At 39.9% G+C, this 22,448-nt stretch overlaps 1 protein-coding gene across 3 annotated transcripts in view; it reads left to right on the top strand.

Moving 5' to 3' along the window:
• Nucleotides 1-22,448, top strand: part of tbcelb (tubulin folding cofactor E-like b) — a 45,988-nt gene continuing 23,540 nt past the window's right edge. For 2 of the 3 annotated variants that reach the window (XM_055660770.1, XM_055660772.1), the window contains exons 1-4: nucleotides 1-115; nucleotides 1,785-1,897; nucleotides 8,299-8,459; nucleotides 10,884-11,023. In XM_055660770.1, coding sequence (XP_055516745.1) covers nucleotides 8,327-8,459; nucleotides 10,884-11,023 — 273 coding nt within the window. In that variant the 5' untranslated portion in view covers nucleotides 1-115; nucleotides 1,785-1,897; nucleotides 8,299-8,326. Of the gene's footprint in view, nucleotides 116-1,784; nucleotides 1,898-5,835; nucleotides 5,885-8,298; nucleotides 8,460-10,883; nucleotides 11,024-22,448 lie in introns of all 3 variants that reach the window. The other variant, XM_055660771.1, reaches the window with a different exon arrangement.

Here is a 22,448-nt window from a genome sequence, read left to right as displayed (position 1 = left end):
ATATCACGTGTTTGCTGAAAGATGTTGTGACGTCAGCTCCGCAGGCGCGTACTCGGGAGGCGCGCTCTCGCGGCCGCTGTCGGCAGCAAAACAGACCGGGAGCGGAGGCGGGAGGGTGAGTGAGTGAGGTCCGGGGCCGTGTACACCGGTGGGTGGGGAGAGCGGGGCGACTCCCGGCACAGCAGGGGATGGAGAACACGGTGGTGACACCGCGGCCTCTGGTGACTGAAACGGGGCGCAGAGACCGGGCACAGGCCCGAGGAGGGGGGTGTCAAGTTGGGACGGGAGGGATTAAACTGGGAGAGGGCATTGGAAGAAGGTCGAAGAGAAATCGCAGGCCAGGAAAGGGTTAAAAGGAGAAGCAGGAGGTCACGGTGGTCAGCTGGGCGGAGCATATCAGTGGAGAAGGATCAAAGTAGAAGCTGGTCAGGGGAGAGGAGGGGACATCGAGAAATGGGTTTCAAGATGGAGAGAAGAAGGTAAAGGGAATTAAAAGGATTCAAAGAGAATGACGAAATTGGCAAATAGAGTGGAGGAAGGACGATGAAGGAGACCATGGTTTGTGATGAGGGCAAGGGATGTGGATTGGGGGAAAGAATGTTAATGGGAAGGTTTGATGTATATTACAAGTTGGGTGGGTATGATGCAAAAGGACCAAAACAAATCATGAAGACTGAAGTTGGTTGTACCCTTACGGATTCCCCAGTACAGTGTAACATTGCCATCTTATATGACATCCTGACAATGTTTTAGCATTTTGTTCAAAGGTCAATTGCCTTCTATTTCTAGATGTCATTTCTGTCGGTTGTTTCTAAGGTAATAATAATAATAATAATACATTTTATTTATGGGCGCCTTTCAAGAGTCTCAAGGACACCTTACAAAAATTTAGCAAGTAGAGGAAAAACATGTAAGGGGAATGAAATAAATAGTAGACACATGACTAGTACACAAATTAAAGACAGAATTCAATTCAAAACACAATATGAGGCAATTCAAGCACAGATGAAAAGAGAGGGGGACGTGGGGCTAAGGATAGGCAGAGGTGAAGAGATGGGTCTTGAGGCGGGACTGGATGATGGTGAGGGACACGGAATTGCGGATCAGTTGGGGGAGGGAGTTCCAGAGCCTGGGAGCTGCCCTGGAGAAGGCTCTGTCCCCAAAACTGCAGAGGTTGGACGTGGATGGAGAGGAGACTGGCTGATGTGGATCTGAGGGACCGTGAGGGTTGGTAGGGGTACCTTGTCCCTTTCTCAGTAATCATAAAGGGTATATTTGTTTACATCCTTTCAGTATTTTCATAAGAGCCAATGTCAGACTGATAAACCTGTGCCTTCCAGGCTTAGGATTGGTTTCCTTTTGGAACAGTCAGGTGCCAGTTTAAGGAAGCATTCTGCTATCCATCTCTATTGAAGTTGTGGGCATAAGTCTCAGCAAATCTATGTCCCATATCTTTAATCAACTTTGGAAGGATATGTGGACCCAGAGTCACATCAAGTATAAACTGATTATTTTGTCTAAATTGCATTACTTTTCTCTTTATTAATTTCAATAATAATAATATAGCCAAACCAATCTGAAATACTAAGTATCATCTACCAGAGTATAGACATGCCAGATTAAGTATTTCTTAACTCTGTCATAACTTATCTTTTTTTTTGTCAATGTCTTCATTCCACTCTGTTTTGCCTTGCTTGGTTTGTTCCTTTGGTGGTCCCAAAGGCTGTGCTGACGGGTATGGTTAGGATGTTTCTATCATCTGTACCTGAATCTATCTCTTCCAGTGCAAGAGCTGCAGACTTGTTCTCAAAGCCAAAGATACAATCCATAGTTCAGAAGGAAGTGAAGTCAATTGGAAAATAAGATTTGCCCATCGTCTAATTGGATTTTTCACCAGGTATTTTGAATTCTTCCCTTCTTTTACTTTGCAAGTTGGCTGCATAACAGACTCGGGGCTCCAAATAATTAGAGCAGATGAAGGAACAATAATGTCTAATATTGATTTTTTTTTGTTTGCAAACTTAAATATATTCTAATTTTATACTGGAAATACTCTTCTCCAGAAACTGGCTTGGATCTATGATATATTAAAGGATAAGAGAAATGAAGCGGATATCATACCGAGCACAGAAAGCTGCAGAGATATGCAGCTCACCTGACATTGAATGCTGCTTTGCAGGTCAGGCAACATCTCTGGAGAAAAGGAATAGGTGATGTTTCAGGTCGAGACCCACCTATTCCTATTCTCCAGAGAGGCTGCCTGACCTGAGTTATTCGAGCTTTTTGTGTCTATCTTCAGTGTAAACCAACATCTGTAGTTCCTTCCTACACATTGAATGCAGCTTGCTCCATTCTTTGTTCTCAGAGCAATTGCATCTCCATTCTTTTGGACAAAAGTTGTAAGTTGTTGAGGAGAGCTGGATTCAATAATGATTAGATAGAGAAAAAAGCTTAGATTGAGAGAAAACAAAGGGAATTCAAGGCTATCACACTTTAATAATTCATGATTATAATAAAATTAAAGGGTATTTTTATGACCGATAGGGTATTGTTCAATGTTCAATTTCGCAGGTGCGAATAGGTGATAAAATAAAGGATGAGAAGACTTTGAGTGAAGTTTAGAAATTAAGTGATGGGTGTTAATGAAGAAAAAGTGTCTGCTCATCAAACTGTACTAGATGTCAAGTTGCCAGTCAAGAATGCTGTGTATTTAGAAACATGATTGTGTCCCTGTGATTGCAAGAACTATTGATCTTGGAAGAGATAAATTTGGTTAATAATTTCAAAATCTGTGTGACATTTGTGCACACTCTCAGGGTTAAGTAGTGTGCTCTGGCAAGGAAGATTCTAGTAACTGTTGAGTTCTTTTGTTGTGCTCTAGTTGCCTTTGGATACCTGACAATTGTAGTTGTTGGATTCCATTCCGGAGCGGTTCTATAGACTCAGCAATTTTAAGGTTATCATAAATAAAAATCCATCAATTTGATCTGCCTCTGGACATTCCAATAGTAGGTTAATATTTTATATTTCCTTTATAAAAATAGTTCACTTTGCAATTATCCTTTGTGTGCCGTAGCTCTTGTGCTAGGAATAAGAAATAAACTTTGAATGTGTTTTTTAGTGGTTGGAGCTGGTCAATATTTCCTCTCCTGTTATAAGCTGTTGGGAAGGATTTACCACAAAATACTTTCATCCATTTTGTGCTCTTCTATTTCAATTGTTGCTTTTCATATTTCATGAACATAATCCTTAGTTTTAATGTGGAGGCTGGCCAGTATCATTATAGGATTATAGATTTTACTGATTTTAAGTCACTGCCTACAAGCTAGTTTTGTTTGCCATAACATGTGTTTTCAATGGTTTGATTCTTTTAAAAGGGGCCACTTGCCCTTCATGAATACTTTACCTGTTCAACAGCAGTCTCGAAAATCAGCACTATATCTGAAATTGTCTTCCAATAAAATATCTATAATATGATTAATTATCTGCTGCTTTGGAAATTTTATCTGATGTATTAAGTTTCCAATTGCAAAAGCCTGCTCCTGATTCTTAAGGAACACAGCAGGGGTTATCTGTCAGCCATCCTGAGCTGTATTTCTTCTTTTTTCAACCAGAGCTTTCTCATTCTTTAACCACCTTCTCACACTCCAGTTGTCCTTGATGCAAGGATGCTGACCAGCGATAGTGTTGCTCCCAATTATACACTGGAGTTACGGTAGTTCCAGTTGTATGTGGATACAAGAAAAAATGCAATTAGTTGTGATATTTTCAATCTGGAGTTTGATCAGAATTGTGCATCCCTTTTCAATCGCATATCCATTTGAATAAGCGAGCTTGGTATTCCGAAAAACGCAAGGAATCATGGGATTTGTCAAAGTCATTCGCGATAAAGAAAAAGTCAACGTATTATTGGCTGTATAAGCTGTGTATGAATTCTTATCTTTATTCATAATTTCTGTGTAAAAATATATTTAATTTGAACGGGGGTACCAGGTAGCTGGAGAGCGGGGTGTAACAGCGAGAGAGAAGGGGCATATTCGAGTGGGAGATGGGAGAGAGACTGGACCGGCAGAGAGACATTCTTGCTGCTGCGCGCACGCAGACCTGAGCTTCATCCGCAGCCAGGATCGAACCCGGCGGCGTAAACGTGTGGAGCCAGCGCCGGCTGCCAGCCTGGGGCCGCCCCGGGCCACGCCACGCCAGCCCAGATCCACTCCGGCTGCTCCTGGACCAGGACGGGACACCCAGGAGGGGACAGGGATGGCCAGCAACGTCCGCAGCGCTGGAAACCCAGGCCCGACCACGGACGAAACGCAGGCCTGCGCACACGCAGCAGCACAGCTGCCGAGAATGTTTATAGCGAGTGACCTATGACCTGAGCATGCACAGTCGGAATACCAAACTCGCTTATGCTTATTGAGACAGGTTCACTTGCACTTCCTCCAACCTTATCTACTGTATCCACTGTTCCAGGTGTCAACTTCGCTACATCAGAGAGACCAAGCACAGGCTCTGCGATCATTTCGCTTTACACCTCAGCTCAGTCCGTCTTTACCTACCTGATCTCCCGGTGGCTCAGCACTTCAACTCCCTCTCCCATTCCCAATCTGACCTTTCTGTCCTGAGCCTCCTCCATTGTCAGAGTGATGCCCAGCACAAATTGGAGGAACAGCACCTCATATTTCACTTGGGTAGTTTACACCCCACTGGTATAAACATTGACTTCTCTAACTTCAGATAGCCCTTGCTTTCGTCTCTATCCCCTCCCCCTTCCCAGTTCTCTCACTAGTCTTACTGTCTCTGACTATATTCTATCTTTGTCCCACCCCCACCTCTGCCATCAGTCTGAAGAAGGGTGTTGACCCGAAACGTCACCCATTCCCTCTCTCCAAAGATGCTGCCTGAGTTATTCCAGCATTTTTTGTCCCTACGTTCTCAATCTCTCCACCTACTGCTCCAGTTCCCATCTGTTAATCCTTTTCCAAGTAGCACAAGCAAAGTTCCCTGCAGGGAAGTCTGTGCCCTTTTGGTTTAGGTCCAATCTTTCTTCCTTGTGCAGGTTTCATGTGCCCTGGAAGAGATCCCAATGATCGGGCATCTGAAGCCCACCTTCCCTCTAATAACAGCTCCTTGGCCAAATATTTAACTACTGTTTCCTATTTCTTGCCTCACTAGCACCTGGTACAGGGAGTAATCCCAAATTGACAATGCTTGATTAATCCATGTCTTTAAATGGTTTATATTTCTCTCAGCATTGATTCCAATAATTTGTCACTGAACTTTAATTGGGCTTTAATTATTTGGTTATCTCTTCCTTGTTTGAACAACAGTACATTAAAAAAGCTTCAATCCTTTGTTAACTGTGGTGTAGATAAGGATGATTCAAAAATAATTGTCTTTCTAATTTCCTCCGGTGTTGTTTTTTTTAAACATCCTGGATATATTACATTTAGGATGGTGGTTTATTCACTTTAAGATAGCAACCTCCTTGATTATTTCACTACATGTTTATCCCATCTATTTCAAATATATTGACGTTTTCTGTACAGGACAGAACTGCAGATGCTGGTTTAAATCGAAGATAAACACAAAATGCTGGAGTAACTCAGCAGAACAGGTAGCATCTCTGGAGAGAAGGAATGGGTGACGTTGCAGGTCGAGACCCTTCTTCAGAGATGCTGCCTGTCCAGCTGAGTTACTCCAGCATTTTGTGCCTATAAGTTTTCTGTACATCGGCATGTAATTTATAAGGTGACAAATAGGAAACTCAAATATCCGTCTTTGCACATTTTTTTGACATGCTTTGGATTATTATTAACTGTATTTTCCTTATAGTGTCGCAGGCAGGTGGATGCATGGGTTTTGTGATCATTTGTATGCAAAGGTAGAGTTAACTAAAAATATGTTAATTTCCGCAAGGATTTGTTAACTTCCTAATTTTAACATGGCTGATAGGAAAATGCCAAATTCCAGTGAGTTGGTTTATGGAATTCAAAAAGATCTAGTTGAGGCATTTGTTCAAAATTTACTTGATGACCTGTGAGTCCCCATGTCAAATAAATGGAAACACAAAGCCTTAATTATAAACAGAGCTGTCAGCCTTGCCCTCATGGGCTGCCAGCAATTTTGAAACCATGGAAACCATATAGGGTAGAACATCATGAGGACAAAATCAGCACTATATAAATGCAAGTTCTTTATCTTGTTTTGCTTTTTGAAATAAATACTACTACCTCTTTATTATACACAAGATAAAGGTTCTACATTTTGACATTTTTTTTACATACATATTTTAGGTATGTTACAAAACCTACCTGAATCGTCATTGGGAATCTGCCCAAAGCCATGTCCGCGATTTTGGCGCTGTTTGGAGGGGGCGGGTTTAAAACGCGATTTTTACTAGGCTGTTCTAATCGCAGATGTTCAGCCTAGTAAATCATTAACGAAAAATTGCTGCAAGACCCGGTCGCAAAAGGTATTATTAGTTTTATAGGCCTCGAATAATAGTTATAATAATTTTAAAATCACTCTCTCACTTCGCAACCTCTCGCAGCCCCAGGGTTTTATAAAGCAAACAATTAAAGGTATGTACCTTATTTTTACATTAAATGGGGCGTGTATATAACCCTGTTTATAAAGTTTTCTATAGCGAGTAGCTCATTTTGGGCTTTTTATATCCCGCAGTATTTTTCTCGGCATTTGAGGGCACTAATCCAGCGCGATGTGAACGTTCTAAACCAGCGCGTTCACAGGAACCCACTAGAAAGCCGATTTAAATGGGCATTTATTTACAGCAATTGAACACTAAATTCCTTCCATTTGGCCTATAAATTAATGTAAATTAGATATAAAATTCATGTTATATTGTGAATTATTTGTGAATAATCTTTGGACACTTAGGCTATTTAAGAAATGGATAGATGTTTATATCTAGTAATTGAATTTTGATTAAACATGATTTTCTTTTTTAGTATTTACTATTTGTTTTAGCGTTTAACTTTATAATCTCTACCTTTTTTTCTAAAATTGAAAAATTGAGGAAAAACAACGTGTACAGAGTTGCTTATTGGTTGCAGTCTGAGGAGTATGATGATGCTACTGATTATGATATGCCAATGTACCAGCTAGCAGCTGATCTTCTCCATAAAGACTTGGTCTTTTGCTAGAAATTGTAATTTATTTACCTATCCATAACTGACTTACAGCATATTATACAATAATATTAAAGTTCTGATCTTGAGAATATCACATTTTTGAATTTTCAAGGCAGCCTGGTTGTTTATTACCATTTGTGTCACATCGGTCAATTTTGTAATTAGCTACAATTATGTAATGAGCTAATTATATGCTTTAATTTCATGTCATCTAAGTAAGATTGTTTTATATTTTTTTAGAATGCTTCAATCTATGATAGGTGAAAATTTCATTCAGTTCTCTTAATTCTTAAGAAAGTTACGGGCTTTTGACTATCCAAGATCACAGCTTTTTTGTAATGTCCATTGAAAATCAATAGGGAACAAGATGCTAATTTCCGAGTATGAAAATGGCCATAACTTTTTTAATACTTGAGATATGAAAGTGAATTTGGTGTCAAATTAAACTTGTTGTTATGCTTTATCTGATGGGATAAATTGCAGACTTGATTTTTAAAATCTCAAAATCTTGTAACATTGCTACATATTTAAATAGTTAATAATCTATTAGCTTGGCTAATAATATACACAATTGTTTCTCCAATGTTGAAGGTCTAGATTTGTGTGGGATTGTAAGTACTTTGCCAGTGATTTAGATCCTATTATTAATTAGTTGGTATTGCTACGTGGGACTTCCATTTAGGGGTCGTAGTACTTCCACCACATTTGAGGGAACCTAATTATTTGCAAAGCAATGGTGGTTCTCAAAGCTAATATATTTTATGCTGCAGCATTCTACTCAAATGAAAGTTTGTTCTGAATGCAAACTTTCTCGTGCTGTAAAATCTGTAAAAACAATGAAAACATCCTGCAGTGGAAGATTAACCATGTATATGCAGTGAAATGCATGATGAAAAAAAATAGTTCCAATATTATAAAGACAAATGAGTAGGATCCACTCTAAACTTGCGTTAGACAATTTTGCATATCTCAAACAACTTCAATTAATTATATAATTTCTCTCATTATTATGGGTGTTTTGCATGCCTAGAAACCATACAAAATTATGATTAAGCATAACTTGGTCTCATTTTAATACTTTGCCTGCATTCCTCTAATCTATTTGTACAGGAATAAGTTTAATTATTTGGCTCTATCTCTACAGTCTGCAGACTGCTCTTGTCAATTGAAAGATGAGTGTTACACGTGGACGCAGTTTTGTTGAGGTTATTTGTGAGAAGTACAGCCCAGAAAACTTCCCGTATCGACGAGGAATGGGTATTGGCATTCACATCGCTTTTGGGCCCCAGGGCTCACCTGTGAAAGGTGAGTGAGCCTCTATATCTGCCACAAAACCTAGTTCTTGCTTGTTTTCTTGCAGAAAATCACCAATTTACCACTTATGTGGTCCTGAAGTAAAATGGATGTGATGATTGCAGACCCCAAGCAATTCCTTACATGTTCAATGCAAGCTTCACTCTTTTATATATTTTTTCTAGCATTTGGGAGAATTATCAATATGAATCTAGAACCAATTTGCAAAGAAATCCAGTTTTGAAAGGCAGGTTTTGGTATGGCACTATGGAAAAGGTCCTTTAATGATCACCGTTACGTTTTTGAATTCTGAAAGAAGGTTCTTCAGTCTGAAGAAGAGTCACAATTCAAAATGCTTGTTCTCCTGCGATGCTGTCTGACCCGCTGAGTTACCCCAGCACTCTATGTTGTCTTTTGTAAACCAGTATCTGCAATTCCTTGTTTCTACCTTTAAGTTTTAGACGTATAAATCCAAAGTATGAAGGTACATTTCTCATTACTTTTAATCGAGATTTCTCCTGGGGCAGGGATGACCTGTACAAAAGGGATGGGTTGCACCTTAACTGGAGGGGGATCAACATCCTAGCGGGCACATGGCTAATACTACACGGGAGGAAATTCTCACTTGCTTCTGACCTGACAACACAGTGAGGATAGGCAACAAAATATCCTCCACAATAATTCTGATCATTAGTCCCCTGCAAGAATGCATTCTCAACCCTTCACTATACTCCTTGTACAAATTCTGGAATTTTTTGAGGATGTGACAAGTAAAATGGATGAAGGGGGGGGGCAGTGGATGTAGTGTATCTAGACTTTCAGAAAGCCTTTGATAGGGTCCCACACGGGAGACTGGTGACTAAGATTAGAGCACATGCTATTGGGGGTAGGGTGTTGACGTGGATAGAAAATTGGTTGGCAGACAGGAAGCAAAGAGTAGGAATGAACGGGTCCTTTTCAGAATGGCAGGTGGAGTACCGCAAGGTTTGGTGTTGGGGCCGCAACTGTTTACCATGTATATATTAATGATGTGGAACGGGGAATTAGGAGCAACACTAGCTAGTTTGCTATGACACATAGCTGGGTGGCAGTGTGAACTGTGAAGAGGATGTTAGGAGGTCGCAGGGTGACCTGGGCAGGTTGAGTGAGTGGGCAGATGCGTGGCAGATGCAGTATAATATAGATAAATGTGAGGTTATCCACTTTGGCGGCAAAAACAAGGGGGCAGATTATTATCTCAATGGGGTTAGGTTAGGTATGGGGGAGGTGCAGCGAGACCTGGGTGTCCTTGTACACCAGTCACTGATCACTGAAAGTTGGCGTGCAGGTATAGCAGGCAGTGAAGAAAGCTAATGGAATGTTGGCCTTCATAACAGGAGGATTTCAGTATAGGAGTAGAGAGGTTCTTCTGCAGTTGTATAGGGCTCTGGTAAGACCACATCTGGGTATTGTGTACCGTTTTGGTCTCCTAATTTGAGGAAGAACATCCTTGTGATTGAGGCAGTGCAGCGTAGGTTCACGAGGTTGATCCCTGGGATGGCGGGACTGTCATATGAGGAAAGATTGAAAAGACTAGGCTTGTATTCACTGGAGTTTAGAAGGATGAGGAGGGATCTTATAGAAACGTGTAAAATTATAAAAGGACTGGACAAGCTAGATGCAGGGAAAATGTTCCCAATGTTGGGCGAGTCCAGAACCAGGGGGCCAGAGTTTTTGAATAAAGGGGAGGCCATTTAAGACTGAGGTGAGAAAAAACCTTTCCACCCAGAGAGTTGTGAATTTGTGGAATTCACAAATTCCACAATTCCCAGAGGGCAGTGGAGGCCAAATCACTGGATGGATATATGAGAGAGTTAGCTAGGGCTCTAGGGGCTAGTGGAATCGAGGGATATGGGGAGAAGGCAGGCACAGGTTATTGATTAGGGACGATCATCCATCATCACAATGAAATGCGGTGCTGGCTCGAAGAGCCGAATGGCCTCCTCCTGCACTTATTTTCTATGTTTCTATGAAACATTTCCCATGATGGTCATTCATTAGAGAGTTGAAGATCAAATTCTGATCTTCATGGAGTTATTGAGTTTATCACCATCAAAAATGCTTGTAGCAGGCCATCATATAACAAATTCAACATTTTAATATACTAGATCTACACAATGAATTGACACTGAACTATTAATCTGCACTATTTCTTGCTTCCTTATATATTGGTCCTTGTGTACTTTGGTTGCCTGAATGTATTGTGGTTTTGAAGTAAGGAATGATTTCCTTGCGTGCAAACTTTGGTATCAGAAAGGAATAACTTAACCATTAATAGAGCAATTATGTCATTCCCATCTATTGTCTCTGAGGGGAAAATATGCAAAATAATTATCTGTTAAAGTTGGTCTATTTACTCCATTGTTCAGAATTAAACAGAGTATATGTTTCCTTTAGCACGTCTAAACCTTCCAGCTATCCTCGTGCTGGATGGTTGTGGAATTAACACTGCTGGAGAGGAAACTGACATTGCTGCCTTCTGCTCGCATGTTTGTGAACTCGACTTATCCAATAACAATCTACAAGACTGGTACGAGGTAAATAGGTTATGATCCAAGAATTGCAAAGTACAGATGGTAGGTTTTACACACATTGCATGTGCCGCTGTGTCTTTTGTATGCCATTTCACTGACATGGTTTAAGAAGACTTGCTCTTTATTCGTGAAATTGATTAGCTTTTTCTCCTGTTTCATTTATGGCATAATCAATTTTTTTCTCTATTAGTCTTCTCTACTTGCCTCCTTTTACAGGCATTGTCTTGTTAATGGCATGCAGTTCTAAGGTAGTTACCGTTAAAAATGGAAAACTCTGGAAACATGATTGAGATCAATCAGCAATTCAGGAGAAAACCAGCAAGCTAGCTTTTTGGGTGCAGCTCTTTCCTCAGAACTATTTTCATCTCGTGCTTCTCCCAGTAAATAATGTTGGCCAGCAATTTAATGCCACATTGGCATCACGGATAATATCAGTTCTCTCTTCTGATGTTGATCAAACTCTTTCCAGTAGAGATCACTGGGTCAGAAATAAGAACTTTGAGATTTTTCTCTTCGGGCACAGTGGGCGGCACAATGGCGCAATGGCGCAATGGACGGAGTTGCTGCCTTCCAGTGCCAGAAGAGACCCAGGTTCGATCCTGACTACGGGCGCTGTCAGTAGGGAGTTTATGCTTTCTCCACGTGACCGCATTGGTTTTGTCCAGATACTCCGATTTCCTCCTACAATTCAAAGACGTACAGGTTTGTAGGTCATTTGGCTTTGGTAAAAATTGCAAATTGTCCCGAGTGTGTAGGATCGTGAAAGTCTGCGGAAATTGCTGGTCTGTGTGGGCTCGGTGGATCGAAGGGCCTGTTTCCGTACAGTATCTAAACTTAACACGTGTATCTCTATTCAAGCCTTTCACTATTCAGTAAGTTTCTATGAGGTATCCCTTCATCCTTCTAAACTCCAGTGAGTACAGGCCCAGTGCCGTCAAACGCTCATCATATGTTAGCCCATTCATTCATGGGATCATTCTTCTAAACCTCCTATGGAGCCAGCTCCACGTCCTTCCTCAGATATGGTGCTCACAATACTCCAAATGCAGCCTGACTAGCGTCTTGTAGAGCCTCAGCATTGCATCCCTGTTTTTGTATTCTAGCCCTCTTGAAATGTTAGCATTGCAGATATGGAGTAAACTCACTCAAATATCATGGAGCTCGTAGATAAACATGAAGTCTTCGTCACCTCTACAAAGCAATCATTAAAAAGTAACAAATGAGATCTAAATATAAGGCAGGAACAGAGATTGGAAATGAATAAAGGATGTTGTATTGACTTTCACTGTCACCGGTCAGTCTTTTTATTATTTTTTTGTTCCTGGCACTCAGTAACTAGTGGAAATATTCTCCTTCACCACTCAGTAACTAGTGGAAATATTTTATTGCCTACAATTTAAGTATTCGGTACCATAAAGCAAAATGTTCGAATCAACATAAGCAAAAAGGTTTTAAGCATTGAAAAATGAATACTAGTGACTGAAATGTTCACGTGTGTTTCGTATAAGAATTGTAAATTGACACCAAGTTTGCAAAAAGCTTTCAGATAATTTCCTTTCTCATTGTATTCTTAAACTAAAAATAAATTGAATATCTAAAATAATGTGGAAAATCCCAAATGGTGTTTCCATGTCTCATTCAAAATGTAGTGTCTACAAATTAAAGGTGTACCATGGCTAATCCCCAACCTGATTAGCCAAAGAAGGAGGATAGTCTTGTTGGGGAATAGCTCCAGCAACTGCAAGTTGATGTTGAGTACTTTTTAATGTGGTTCACTTAAGGACTCTGGATGTTGGTTGCAAGGGTAGCATTTATTACTGACCTTTATTTGCCCTGGTGCATTTTATAAATGTCACGGTATGCAGGTCATGGAGGAAGTGAATATTTAGTGTGCAAGATTGTGCATCAATTATGCAGGCTGCTTTGTTCTGGGTAGTTTGAGACAACCAAAGTAAATGGCTTGTGTCTTGATGGAAAGTCTCTGGGGCGCAAGGCCACAGTATTTATGCAGCTGCAGCAGCAAAAATTAAAACTGCATCAGTACATATAGACCCATCCAACATTCTTCAGGGCACAGGGCTGACATTTACCCACACCTGATGCTGTAACATTGTGCCAAAACTTGGATCTCAATGTAAATGTCACAACTACTACCATATAATTAGAATGATCCAGTTAAGTTTCTAATCAATATTTAATTCTACCCCACCTCCAATCAGCAATTTTCTAGGAAATACAATGCCGGTAATGTTACTGGCATGGGGAATTGGTTAGACACTCTTGTTGAAAATGGTCAAAAGAACATCATGTTATTTGCCAATCAACCCATGGCAAGTCTTGGAGGTAATATTTGAGAAGTTGCAAATAGATGAGGTTACTCGTAGCCATTTGTGGCTTATGTTTGGGAGAGGTAAAATAATCGCCTGGGATCTGCATAGAAATGTCATCAGTACCAAGTAGAACTGCAGCTGTTTCCTTTTGTAAGTTGCAGAAAGTTTGGGGATTCTACATAAATTACCAGTTATGTGATGGTGATTCTCCAACTGCATTTCACTACCAAACTATAACCGATTGTGGAAGCCAGAATTACTGGCTGATGTCCAGCATTTGCACCTGAGCAATCAATTACCAATCTCCAACATTTCTGCCAAGTTCAATGTGATCCCATAACCAGTTACATCATTCTGTCTGACCACCTTTTTGTTTTTCATGGAGACCACTATCTCCACAGCTCCTTGGTTTGTTTGTCCCTGTACACCCAACCCTTCCCCAGACAATTTCCCCTGCAACCAGGGGAAATGTACCACCTTCTGCTTCACTTCCATTCAGCAGCCCTGCCAGATGCAACAGACTTTCATGTGCACCTCTTTAACCATATCCATTGCATTTAATGCTCCCGATGTGGCCTCCATTACATCAGCAAAACCAAGCGTAGACTTGGCAACAGGTTCACTGAAACCTTGTGCTCTATCTGCCAAGGCTTACTGAAACTCACTATTTATAAGAGTAGAATTAGGCCATTCAGCCCATCGAGTCTACTCCGTCATTCAATCATGGCTGATCTTTGTGTCTTAATCCCATTTTTCTGCCTTTTCCCCGTAACACTTCATATCCGCTGGTTGCTAACTATTTTAAATACCTATTGCAAAACCAACCTTTTTCTCCTCGGTGTCCTTCATTGCCAGAGTGAGACCACTTACAAACTGAAATATAACACCTCATTTTCCGCTTGGGTAGCTTACAATCCACTTCTCCAATTTCAAGTAATACCCCTCAATTCTGCCCCACCCCAAGCCAGCCAGTCACCCAGCTCCTTTCCACTCCTCAGTGCACTATTCTCCCATCCGAGACACACATTTGCCATCTGCCAATCAACCTCCCTCACTTATTATTTGCATGGCTTTTCTCCTCCCCAATCTCCCCATTCCAGCTTTCTCCCCTTTACTCCATTCAATCTGAAGAAGAACCCCGACCTGAAATATCATGTTAATTCCCTGCACAGATGCTGCCTGACACCCCAGATAATGGTCTTATGTCACTGAAGTCATTGGAATCTTGCCACTGAGGCTTGGAAAGCTCTTGCTGTGAAATTACTCTGACTGGAAAAGTGGGCCCAACAAACCAGCTGCAAATAACTTGGGCTTCAGGCATATTCCTGGGAAACCACTGCAGTGAAGTCGTAATTAATCTGCAACCATAAATGGAGCACACATAAATGACCAAATCGCTTCTATTTATTTAGTGTCTTTGGGCTCATAACTCCATCGTTTGCAGATTTTTCGCTTTGATTCTCATTAATTTCTGTTGTACTAAGGCTTATTGATGGTCGGTTTTCTCATCTCATTTCTTGTATCACTTCTGGACCAAAGCTGTAAGATCTGGAGCTGAATGAACTAGAAGTCAAAAAATTCAAGATTAGCAAGAATAATATAACTTAAATACCAAGCCTGTGTGGAAAAAAAAAAAAAAAAATCCCCAGAAAGAAATTTCTGAAATATTTAACTTGTTTTCCAGCAATGTTCCTGGAAGACACAGGGAAACAAAATTGTGGAAGCGTTTGCTAAAGAGATTGAGATCGGAGACTTGTTGCAAGAGCAGTTATTGTTCTGGTTATTTTTCAGAGTTGATTGGAACCAGCCCAATTCCCAAATAACTGGAAAATACTAAATATAAAGCCCATTTTCAAAATAGAAGGGAGCTGAGCTATCATACCACATCTTTAAGCCTTGTAGATGGTAAACCGGATTAAATTTTGTGAAAATTATTTAAGAACAATCAATTGTGGATGTTAGCTGCCTGAATTCCAGGAATGTGTTTAATACTGCCCCATGTTTTGTGTTAATGTGTTCTGAGATGATATCTGATTTATAAATATTGTCTGATTAAAAATTGTTTGGTGAATGAGCAGAGAACATTGGCATCTACACCTCTGCTCAGTTCGCAATAACCAACCTGATCTCCCGGTGGCTCAGCACTTCAACTCCCCCTACCATTCCGAATCCGACCTTTCTGTCCTGGGCCTCCTCTGGCCAGAGTGAATTCCACCGCAAATTGGAGGAGCAGCACCTCACATCTCACTTGGGTAGTTTACACCCCAGCGATATGAACATCGACCTCCAATTTCAGGTAGTCCTTGCTTTCTCCCTCCCCTCCCAAGTTCTCCTACAGCCTACTGTCTCTTTCCCCCCCCCCAACATCAGTCTGAAGAAGGGTCTCGACCCAAAACGTCGTCTATTCCTTCGCTCCATAGATGCTGCCTCACCTGCTGAGTTTCTCCAGCATTATTGTCTACCTTTGATTTTTCCAGCATCTGCAGTTCTTTCTTAAAAATTAGCATCTAATTTGTTGGCAAGCAATTAACTAGATGTTTTGGTATTGGTTACACTTTTTATTTTAAATAAATAAATTTTATGCTAACTATTGGAAATTGTCAGTTAGATTTTTGCCCTTTGCACAGGACTGTAGAATTGTATTTTTAGGTATGCATCCATTTGTTTTTTAAATTATAATTGAGTCTGCATCCTTTAATCGTTCAGACAGTGCAATTCAGCTAATTCCGTCTACTGCAAAATAATGTGTTTTCTCATCTCGCTTTTTGTTCTTGGTTTTGCATTTGTATTGCTGAAAATTTACTCCTTCATACTTCTTGGCATAAAATGTTATCAACTATATATCTGTCCATTTTATGCTCCTGAAGTGTTCTTTGCTGTTTACCATAACTCCATGTTTTATGTCATCTATAGACTAAAGAATTAGCCAGGGTATCATCAAAGAGCATGCCGTATATATTCATTAGAAGTAGCACGGTTTCAATATACGAGGTCACCACAGTATACTTCACATCTATCTGATAAACTGCCAATGACTGCTGCAACTATTTTTCTTATTTCTTTCTTGTCGGTTTTCCATTCATGCTGCCACTTCCACTTAAATCTCATGGAGGTTTTGGTGATATCTGTCAAATGTTATTTGAAGGTACATATCTACAAAAGCAGCTATGCTGTCTTCAACAGCTCTCTGTTGCTTCATTAATGAACTCATTGTGTTGGTGACTATGATTTCTCTTTATCAAATCAGCACCAGTTGTAATATAGTAATCCTTATTGAAGTGACAGTTAATTTGGTCTTGGGTGATTATAAAATGTTCCCAACCTTCAATTGCCTGGCTGTATTTGTGCAATGTATCCTTTTTTTTAGTTTGTCCTATAAACATCTGACACTTTTCCCATATCTAAAGAAAATTGGAAGATTATGAGAAAGTCCTCTTCAATTTCCACTTAGTTACCTCTGGTGACCTGCTTGTATGCTGTCCAGAATAGATGTCGTTTTTACACTTGGTGAAGAGCCAAGCTTTAGAATTGCTTTGGAGATGCAGGGAACTACTGATTCAGGGATCTTGAGTAAAACACAAAGTACGAGATGAACTCAGCGGGTCAACTAGCACCTGTGGCAGGGCTGTATTAGGGCTGGAAAATGGGAGGAGGCAGGACAAAGGCTGGCAATTGATACGTGAGGGAGGTGGGGGTTGGAGATGCATAAAGGGGTGGGATAGTGGGAGAAATGAGTGTGCACTAGGATTGATGCGCCCCCTTCTGAAGAATGGTCCCGAACCAAAACATCACCTATCCATACCTTCCACAGATGCTGCCTGACCCGCCGAGTTACTTGGGCACTTTGTGCTGTATTTAAAATTGCTTTGCTTGTTTTCATTCAATCAATTTGTTTTCTACTTCTATCATTTATTGGCATTGTCCCCGTCTTCATTTGATATCTTAGAGAAGCCTTCTGCCTCCGCGAGCAGATCTCCTTTTGTATCCTAAATGCACAACTCCTCCTTTAACTTTTATTATTCTACTTGTTCAGATGACATCTGGGTGTCTTTTTACTCTTATTTCCTTGTCAAGTTATTTGCACTTCATGCATTCAACGTGGTTCTTCACCATATTTATCATATTGTCTTTTATCATTAGTCTCCTGATTTATTTTAGTTTCTATACCATTACCCATCTCAAAAATGTGGATGCTCTTTCTTTCCCTCCTGTTGGAAAATGCCTTATCTGTTCTTGACCCAAGTCTTCTTCAGCATTCTGAGTCCTCCTACTGTTCACTAATTATTTTACCTTCCAATCCACCTCAACCTATTCCCTTTGAAACCCCTGAAATTACTCCTTAACGCAAAGAAAAAAAACAACAGGGCATGAAGATGTGAAATTAAATGTTAGCGAACATCTATGGAGAGAGTGTTAATTTTGGGTTAATGTCCTTTCATCATTAGACCGGAGCATCCTGATTCTTGATTGTTACTTGCCTTTTTTTGTCACTATCCCATCAGTTATTATATTTCTCATTGAATTTTGCAACACCAATAAAACAAACAACAGATTTGTAAATGCACTTAATTATATAGTTCCTGTTTTATTGCTAGCCTTGAGTAAGATGAAGTTTATGAAACACTTCCATGAATTGAATCAAACGGAACATATTTTATTCAAATTTGTTTAAATTTTTTGTGCTAATGTTTAGTGATCTAAAAAATTAATGCAAAATTGGGACCCATAATAATGTAATGCCACAAATAATCATCTGTGCCTGTTATCTTGAGAAGCCTCCCATGCACATCTGTCATTCATCATTTTTGCTGCTTGCTGAAATCACTATCGCCCATTTCAGCTTCACACATCTGCATAATCCATATCCCATTGAACATCTTAGCTGATTTCAATGAGCCACTAACTTTTTTTTAAATTGGTTTCTATGCAAGTCACCAGCTTGGTTGGAATCAATAAAACTCTATGATGTATGTCTGCTGAAATAAAAACATTCAAACTGTATTTTGATGGTACATTCATGCAACATAGAACAAAGATTTTCTGCCGATCGCACCTTTGCATTATATACACAACATTCTCTTCACTCCCCCACTTTTTATCACAGAATTATAAAACCATAAGACACAACCAAAAAATTCATCTCATCGAGTCTGCTGTGCCCTGGCTGATCTATTTTTTCCTCTCAACTCCATTCTCTTGCCTTTTCCCCATAATCTTTGATGCCCTCACTAATCATGGAGCTAAAAGCATTGAAAAAAAGCCTTTTTGTCCATCTTGTTCATGCTGAGTTGGTATTCTTGGCTAATTCCATTTGCCTGCATTTGGCCCGTAGTCCTTTCAATAAATATGTCCAAACGTCTTAAAAATTGCAATTGTATCTGCATCTTTAGCTTTCTCTGGCAACTCGTTCCAGACAAGGGCTATCCTCTAAGTGAAGAAGTTGCCCCTGATGTCCCACTTCCCCACTCACCTTGTACTGTATCTATGCCCTCTATTTTTTAAATCCTCAACCCTGTGGAAAAAGACTGTGAGCATTCACTGCATTCATGCCCCTCGCGATTTTGTACATCTCAATAAGGTCACCTTTCAGACTTCTACCTTCCATGAAATAGTCTGAGCCTGTCCAACCTCTCAACTCAAGCCTGCCAGTCCAGTTAAAATCTTGATGAATCTCTTCTGCACCTTTTCCAACTTAATGACATCCTTTCCTTTAGCTTGCCAACCAAAATCATGAACAGTGTAATCTCACTAACAACTTGTACAGCTGCGTTGTGTACAAACTTTAGTTCTCACTGCCATTTCCAATGAAGGCAAGCATGCCAAATGCCTTTTTCACCTCACTTTCTACCTGACTCCCCACTTCCAGCGAACTGTACTCCCAGATTCCTCTGTTCTGCAGATTTTCCTTTTTAAGTACATAAATTTAATATGGAAAATCTATCTTTTAAATAATACACAAACAAATCCAGGAATTATGTAGACTCCCTGTTTTTTGTGTGTATTATTTAAATATGTTTCTCTTTGCTGACCTTCTTAATTCCACTTCTAAAATGTGAGGTGAAATCTGATCGCAAATGCCTTGTTAGTAGCTGAGCATAAGAGCCGAGCTTGTAATTGAATACGCAGAGTGGTAGTGTATGAGAATAGCAGCAGATTTTTATTCTTTTCCTGCACATTTCATTACTGGTAAGGCCACTAATTATCACCTTTCCTAAATGGTCCCAAGCAGATGGTGGTAAGCTGGAACTTGAACAATTATATTGGTTTGAAAGTTTCAGGATTTTAGTCCCAACCTTGCTAAATAAAGAACAATATATTTCTAAAACAGAATGGTGTATGAATTTAAGAGCAACCAATATCTGATGGTTCAAACTCTACTTGGAGGTAAAGCTTGTTGGTTTAGGAAATGCTGCTGAAGATGCCAAAAAGATTGAATGCGAGTTTATTTTGTCAATTTGACCACGTTCCTGTAGTGCCTTAATGATGGGAAGAGGGAACGTTTAGAGTGATTGGGCTAATCAAGTTGCTTTGCACTGCATGGTGTTAATCTTTTTTGGGCTGCATTTATGCATCGAGTATATCAAGATCTTCTCGATGTATTTTGCAGGCAGTGAAATTCTTTGGAGTCGAGATGAGTCGGTTGTCATAGGAGACCCAGTCTCTGACCTGTTAACGCAGCCAAAGTATTTATGTGACTAGTCCATTTAGATTTCTGGTCAATGGTGACCTCCCGAATGTTACTGGTGGTAGGAGTTGCTGGTAATGAAGCTAAATGTTATTGGGGAAAGTGGTTATTCTTGTTTGTTGGAATAGTCATTGCTGACAATTCCGTGCCCTGCGTTCTACACTGGCTGCGATGCTCAGGCACCAACAGGCCCTCACTCTGACATACAGCCTAGTCATTGCTGACATATTGACTCTGGCGTGGGTTGATTCAATATTTGAGGAGTTGTAAATGGAATTAAGCATGGTATCCATCAGAAAAAAATCCTTCCTGACATGGAGGAAAGTTCATCATTAAATTTCAGAAGATTTTGTGTATTCAACATAATGGAGTTTTTGCATTTGTGTCCGTGTGTTGAAATGATTGACCTTCAATCTTTGTTTGTTTTATTATGACTCTAAGCAATGGAGTACAAGTAAAGAACCTGTAGACCATCAAGCAATTCCCATAAAATTGAGACCAGTCCTTGTATGTCACAATGTTAATACTCTCCACAGGCAAGTTGGGAGTGTATGGATTCTGACTAGTAGATAGAACTAGTATACAGGACACCCAGAATGGCCGAGCATGCTCAATAGTCTAAATGCTCTCCTCTAATTCCTGTGATAAAGACCAAAAGTAATCGTATCATTTAATTAGTACTTAAAAAAAAAAAAAAGTATTTGTAGAAGTAAAGTAGAATTAATTTGGAAGTATTCCAGAGTTTTAGGCCAAGATGGTGTAACTGTTGTTGTTGGTGAGACTAGAAGGTGATAACACCGTGGTGTTTGAATGTTCTGGCATTGGGGGACTATGTGTTAACAATGCTGTAATTTCTACATGGTAAAACCAAAATGTATAAAAATGGCATTTGTTAAAATCTGACAATGTGCACTTTAACCACATGTGATTTTTTTTTTTCTATTACAAATCTCAAATTGTGGAGTACAGAGGCAAATAAATAAATGATGGGTCTTTGGCCCAATTATGGAGGGCACTGTATAACTGAAAACTTGATAGTGTGCCTATACTTGCAAACTCTCCTGGCAGGGATGTAGAAACCTGGAGAAAAGCTGAACTGGCAATATAAGGCATAGAAGAGAATCTGCTTTTGCTCAATGATACCTCAATCATGTAGCAAATATGACAGGCAAGCTGAAGGTATAGATGGACACATGGAAATATGGTATTTTAGCTGAAACCAAAGCATGGCTCTAATAGGGACAGGAATGGCAGCTTAGTGGTCCTGGTTACAGACAGGATTTAATAAAAACAGATGTAGCCATATTGGTCAAAGAAATAAATTGCAGCATGAGAAAGCCAGATATATCCGAAGGATCATCAAATGAGACTATATGGGTTGAATTAAAGAACAAATACAAATACAATAGCAGATTTGTCAAATTTCTGGCATATACAATAACATTAGGCCATGATAATGGAGGATATCAAGTGGCCTGCATTAATTAACATAGTTGGCATAAAAGGCATGGACGGCACAGAATTCTTACGTTCCGTTGAAGGACACTTTTAACCAATATGCACCAAGCCTGATAAGAGAGTAAGGCAATTCTGGAGTTAAATTGGACTGGTGGTGTTAATTTCAGTGGGTAATCATAATTTTGTCTTGGTAATTCTGTTAAATTTATAACAGTTATGGGAAAAGGCAAAGATAAAATTGAAATATGTTCTAATTCGGGGAAAACCAATTTAGCATGGGCAATAAAGAAAAGCAAAGAAAGGAATCTCATTCAGACTCTGGGAACTTAATGCAGCAGCAAGCCTAGGAGTATAGGAAGTTCAGGAGGGAAATTGAAAGGAAAAATTAGGAAAACAAAGAGGACATGAAAAAAATCGAAGAAAATCCAAGTGAGATAACTAATGAAATAGTAGGGCCAACATGTAGAGGTGAAGAATGTAAGTAAGGTTCTTAAAACTGTCGCTGTGTTAAAAAATATTATATGGGATTCACGCACTAAAAGAGAAAGTTTTAAGGGGTATGTTTAAAAGTGGATAAATTTCTAGGGACAGACAGATTAGGTTTTGGTTTGTTGGAAGAGGCAAGGAGGAAAATTGCAAAAATATTTTGATCTCCCTGTCTGCCCAAGTGATGGCAGAGCATCAAAGGACTGTTGATGGCCCTTGGGGTATAGTGTTGACATAGATAGAAAATTGGTTGGCAGACAGGAAACAGAGTAGTGATTAACGGGTCCCTTTCAGAATGGCAGGCAGTGACTAGTGGGGTACCGCAAGGCTCGGTGCTGGGACTGCTGCTGTTTACAATATACATCGATGATTTGGAAGAAGGGATTCAAAGTAACATTAGCAAATTTGCAGATTACACAAAGCTGGGTGGCAGTGTGAACTGTGAGGGGGATGCTACAAGAATGCAGGG

This window comes from Leucoraja erinacea, chromosome 32 (genome assembly GCF_028641065.1).
Source record: "Leucoraja erinacea ecotype New England chromosome 32, Leri_hhj_1, whole genome shotgun sequence".
NCBI classification, from domain to species: Eukaryota; Metazoa; Chordata; class Chondrichthyes; order Rajiformes; family Rajidae; genus Leucoraja; species Leucoraja erinaceus.
Note: the sequence above shows the minus strand (reverse complement) of the source record. Positions and strands in the feature narration are given on the sequence as shown.